Source organism: Malus domestica, chromosome 08 (assembly GCF_042453785.1).
Source record: "Malus domestica chromosome 08, GDT2T_hap1".
Classification (NCBI taxonomy): Eukaryota; Viridiplantae; Streptophyta; class Magnoliopsida; order Rosales; family Rosaceae; genus Malus; species Malus domestica.
In genome coordinates this window covers 29,412,872-29,418,499 of record NC_091668.1, presented here as the reverse complement: position 1 = coordinate 29,418,499, position 5,628 = coordinate 29,412,872, and the positions used below count along the sequence as shown (strand labels likewise).

The 5,628-nt window shown below is 36.2% G+C and overlaps 1 protein-coding gene across 1 annotated transcript; it reads right to left on the bottom strand.

Annotated features, from left to right (window-relative positions):
- Positions 1-3,014: 3,014 nt before the first annotated feature.
- LOC139198166 (secreted RxLR effector protein 161-like) lies at positions 3,015-4,283 on the bottom strand. Its single transcript, XM_070826435.1, has 2 exons — positions 4,081-4,283; positions 3,015-3,438 (listed from the first exon to the last, which is right to left on the bottom strand). The coding sequence occupies exons 1-2, from the start codon at positions 4,281-4,283 to the stop codon at positions 3,015-3,017; spliced, it is 627 nt and encodes a 208-aa protein (XP_070682536.1).
- Between the last annotated feature and the right edge of the window lie 1,345 nt (positions 4,284-5,628).

Sequence of the window (5,628 nt, the reverse complement as noted above, 5' to 3'; positions counted from 1 at the left end):
ATGTACTTGTTTGAACCATTATGTTCGAGTTACAAAATATTTGAAGTAAATCAGGCTAAAACTAATTATTGGAATTTTTAAATTATAAAAAGAATACAGAATGTTATTTAGAAACATAAAACTGGGTGATTTTGTATAAAATCAATAAAAACTTACAAAATATATCAACAATATTTATGTTAATTATAAATGGGTCGATTATGTACTGTAATACTTATATCCATTTAAGATAAACAAAAATTACAAAATATGTCGTTACAACTGGCACTCACTTCAACTGACTCCTCCTTTCTCATTTTTTTTTATATCACAAATAGTCCCTAAAATTTGACTCACTCCATCAATGTGGTTCCTGAAAATGGGTGTTGAAAATCAGTATGGTTCTCCATGACAATTTTGTCAAAACTTCTATTATGTGTTAATGAATCATATTATTTGTAATTTGTAAATCATTCTAAATTAACTATTTGGAATTTGTAAATTAAAAAAATATACATAAGGCTAGAAACACAAAATTAATCACATTACTGACACCCTATTCATTCTTCCACTTCATCCATCCATCTTTTATTTTATGGTTGAGATCTTCATCTAACTATACGTTATTTTGCAAAACATATCTAAAGGAATGAAAATGTTCACTCTTTGGTACTTCCTAATCTCTAATCCTCACCCATATCTCGTCTGAGCCTCCATTTCACTAAACTTGCACTTCATATACTCTATGTTTGACCTACTTAGGTGAAGACCTTTAGAGTCAAACACTTCCCGCCAAAGGTTAAGCTTCAGATTTACTGCCTCTTACGTTTCATCTATCAGCACTATATCATCTGTGAAAAATATACACAAGGGATATCATTTTGAATATGTCCCATTAACTAATCAATTGCCAATGCAAAGGTAAGGATTTAAAGTTGAGCCTTAGTGTAACTCTATGGTATGCGAAAGCTTTCAGTTTGTCCTCTATGAGTTCTTACTACAGTCCTTACTCCATCATACATATCCTTTATTGTTTTGATATATGCTACTCGTACCCCTTTCTTCTCTAGAATCCTACAAAGAATTTCTCTTAGGACTATCATACATTTTTCCTAAATCTATAAAGATCATGTACAAATCTTTTTTTCACATCTCTATATCATTCCATTGATCTTCATAAGAGATAGATTGACATGCCTCGATCCCGATGTCTGAGGGACATCGGGATGGTCACATATTGGTAGACACCCGAGGGTGACGAAAGCCATTTAATGAATGCATATGCCGAGAACATGTGAAACATGCATATAAATTTCGCGCGAACTACGCAAGGTAATATTCAAATACTAACTACTAAAATAATAAATAATATTCAACTGCCAACAATGAAAACATAGTGATAATGCATGACATGTTCAGAGCATACATCTAATTCAGAATACAAGCGGAAGGTGCTATTACAAATGAAGTCAAAGCAGAGAGGATGACGCGGTATCACTGGTAGGGGAATGCCTCGTAGCTCAGGTTGTATACCTCGTTCCTATGTCCTGAGGGGGCACAAAACAAACATGAGTGGACGTTTATATATATATATATATATATATATAATATTGAAACAGTTATTCAATAACGTACTAACCCTCGAAGTTTTATATATATAATATTGAAACAGTTATGCAATAACGTACTAACCCCCAAAGTTTTATGAAAACTCAATAATATAATATATAATAGGTTTTTCCGAAAACCCTAGCATGACATAAAACCTGTATCGTATATACATATTGTGCTAAATAGTGGTATCATAATCGACCCATTGGTCCTTACATCACCCGACCCGTAGGCCAATATAATATCTTCTGACCCGTAGGCCCCTACATCACTCGACATGTAGGCCAATATAATATCTTCCGACCCATAGGCCCCTACATCACCCGACCCGTAAGCCCATACATCACCCGACGCGTAGGCCCCCACATCACCCGATCCGTAGGCCAATAAGTATCATTGCCTGTATGTAGAATAATGACCACTAGATAAGCACAAAACATTGAATATAATCTTTCCAACATACGTACATATATCTCAAAACATATTCATAGTATGTAGTCATCCATCATATATACTAGGAGTGTAAAAACATGTTCGTAAAACGTAACCAATAAATCATGCTTTTCATGTATGCATTTCTACTATTAAAACATGCATTTTAGAAGGGGTCCACTCACAGATACTCCATCGTCGAAGAGCCGTATGAAATAGGAAGGACGGAATCGCCACTAATAATTGCACTTAAGCATATAAAGGGTCGAATTAATAAAACTCTATCATAACGATTGAATTTCAAAAAACGGATGTCTTAAACGGATTCAGGATATCAAAAAATATAAGGGGGACCTCAGGTACCCCCACAGCCGCCGCACACGCCCTCATGCACCGCCATTGTTAAGTAGTATGCAGAAAGAAAACAGAGAAGATCACAAAGGAGGAAGAAGAAGAAACCAGAGAAGGTGAGAGAGAGAGAGAGAGAGAGAGAATGAATTGCTTTTCTTATTTTCTTGATTGATACTTGTTACAAAGGGTACAATTGCTATATAGATGAGTACTTAGCTAACGGCCTTAACCAACTCAATTACTTACCACCAATCCTAACTAATTATTCTAACATCCACACTCCTAACTGCCTTCTCTATTTGGCTGATTACATGTGTCATGATCCACACCTTCCATATCCTATATATTTTAACATCCCCCCGCAAGCTCATGGTGGTCCAATCATGAGATTGTTGCAGTGTGTATTAAACAATGGCGAACTTAGTCATTTGGTAAGAATGTCAGCAAACTGCTCGGAAGAAGAGACAAACTGAACCAAGAGCTACTTACTTGCAACGAGCTCTCACAAAATGAACATCGACTTCAATATGTTTTGTGCGCTGATGTTGCACTGGATTAAAAGACAATGTGATTGCAGAAAGGTTGCTGCAAAAAAGAACTGGTGGGTGAGAAATTTGAACTTGTAAAACCTGAAATAATTGTTACAGCCAATCCAATTTAGCAACAGTGGATGAGAGAGCTCGATATTCAGCTTCAGTTGATGATCTTGATACTGTTTGTTTTTTCTTTGACGCCCAAGAGATAGGATTGTTACCAAGAAACACAACAAAACCTGTTGTAGAATGCCTATCATTAGGATCTCCAACCCAATCAGCATCACTAAAAGATCGGAATGTTAAGCTGCCTTTAGTATATTGAATTCCATGTGCCATAGTCCCTTTGAGATATCTCAAGATTCTCTTCATAGCCAAATAATGAGAAGCCATTGGAAATTGCATAAACTGACAAACTTGGTGTACTGAAAAGGCTATGTCAGGCCGTGTAAAAACCAAGTATTGTAAGGCACGAACAATACTTCTATAGAGACTATGATTATTAAAAGGTTCCCCATCGTCCTTCAATAACCTGTTATAAGGTAAACAAGGAGTTGCACATGGTTTAGAATCAAACATTTCAGTTTTCTGCAACAAATCTTTCACATACTTCTCTTGAGATAGAAACAACTCTTCATCTGTTCTTGTAATTTGTATCCCAAGAAAATAATGGAGAAACCCCAGATCTTTAAGATCAAATTCATTTGTTAAATCTGCAATAACCTATGCAATCATCTCAGTGACATTTCCAATAATTATGATGTCATCAACGTAGAGCAACAGAATCACAAGTGAAGAACCAAAACTTTTGACAAAGATTGATGAATCATCATATGTATTGTGGAACCCTAATTTAGGTAGAAAGCTTGTGAACCTGTCATTCCAAGCCCTTAGGGCTTGCTTGAGTCCATAGAGAGACTTGTGTAATTTACAGACTTTAAGAGGATGATTATGATCTTCAAATCCTGGAGGTTGGGTCATATAAACTTCTTTTTGTAAAATGCCATGAAGGAAGACATTTTTGACATCTAATTGATGTAGAGGCCAATCATGATGAGCTGCCAAAGCTAACACTAACCTGACAGTGGTTGGTTTAACAACCGAACTGAACGTTTCCCCATAGTCGAGTCCATGCTCCTAATTAAACCCTTTTGCAACAAGTCTCGCTTTGTACCTCGCTACTGTCCCATCAGAATTCCTCTTGATTTTAAATACCCACTTGTAGCCAACAAGATTCTTATTGTGTGGAAAATCCACTAGACTCCATGTTCTTTGAGAATGTAAAGCTGCAATCTCTTCATTCATAGCCTCATGCCACACTAGTTCTTTCATAGCTGACTTATATGTTACCGGCTCTGTTGTAGTAAGATCACCCATCCAGAATCACAAACTGATGCATACAAGGCTTTATGCTTCACAATACCACTTTTGGATCAAGTCTACATTGGGTGGAGATTCATAGGTGGAATCTCAAGAACTACTTGGAGAGTCTCAGGACGAAACTCAAGTGCCATAGGAGTTGATGAAGAAGGAGATAGAGCAGCAATAATGGACTGTGGTGTGGTTGGGGTATCATTATCATAAGAACTAGAAGTCTGCAATACATCTGGGGACTCAATAGATCTGTGACATGACTCTGTATGCATTTAAGGTGATTGACTATATGTTGGAGATGGTTGTGCATGTATTTGAGGTGACTGAGATCTAGTAGATGGAGTATCTCTAGGTGTAGATGAAGTGTGCACTTTAGAATTTGAAAATGGTAACAAGAACATTTTGAAGATTTGGAGTTGGTAGTGGTGCATTGTCAAGTAATGGAGTGGGAGTAATAATATGAGCTTTAGGGTAAACAGATAGGAATGGAAATGGAAACTCGAGTTCATTGAATATGACATGTCTAGAAATGTAGGTCTTTTTGGTATCCATATGATAACAGATGTACCCTTTATAGTGAGGAGCATATCCCAAAAATAAGCATCGAGAGGTTTTAGGTTGTAATTTGGAAGTATTATATGGTTTAAGGAGAGGATAGCAAGAACAACTGAATACCTTTAAGTGAGAAAGTTCAGGGACAACATCATATAGTAATTCAAATGGTGATTTGTTATGAAGAACAATAGTTGGCATTCTATTGATTAAGTAGGTTGCTGTATGACATGCATAAGTCCAAAATAATGGAGGTAAATGAGCAGTTTGCAGCAATGTAAGGGCAGTTTTTACAATGTGCCTATGTTTACGTTCAGCTAACCCATTTTGTTCAGGTGTATAGGAACAAAAAATCTGATGGAAAACACCCTGTTCAGTGAGAAATGTTTGAAACTTTTTGCTTATAAACTCTCCCCTTCCATCACTTTGCAGAATTTTTATTTTGGTTGTAAATTAAGTGCAAACATAATGATAGAAAGAGAAATGTAGAGAAAAGGTCTGATTTATTTATTAAGGGAAAAATCCAACTGAATCTAGTACATTCATTTATGAACAGGACATAGTATTTATATCCATCTAAAGATTGACAAGGTGCTGGACCCCACAAATCACTATGTATCACCTCAAAAGGAACCACAGACCTAGTTTGAATAGACTGAACAGGTAACTTGCTAAATTTCCCCTCTAAACAACTTTTACACATTGTAGAAGATGTATCATGCACAGTAACCATGCTAGACTTCATAAGCATTGTAGAAGAAACTGAGTTGGAAGGATGACCTAATCGGTTGTGCTA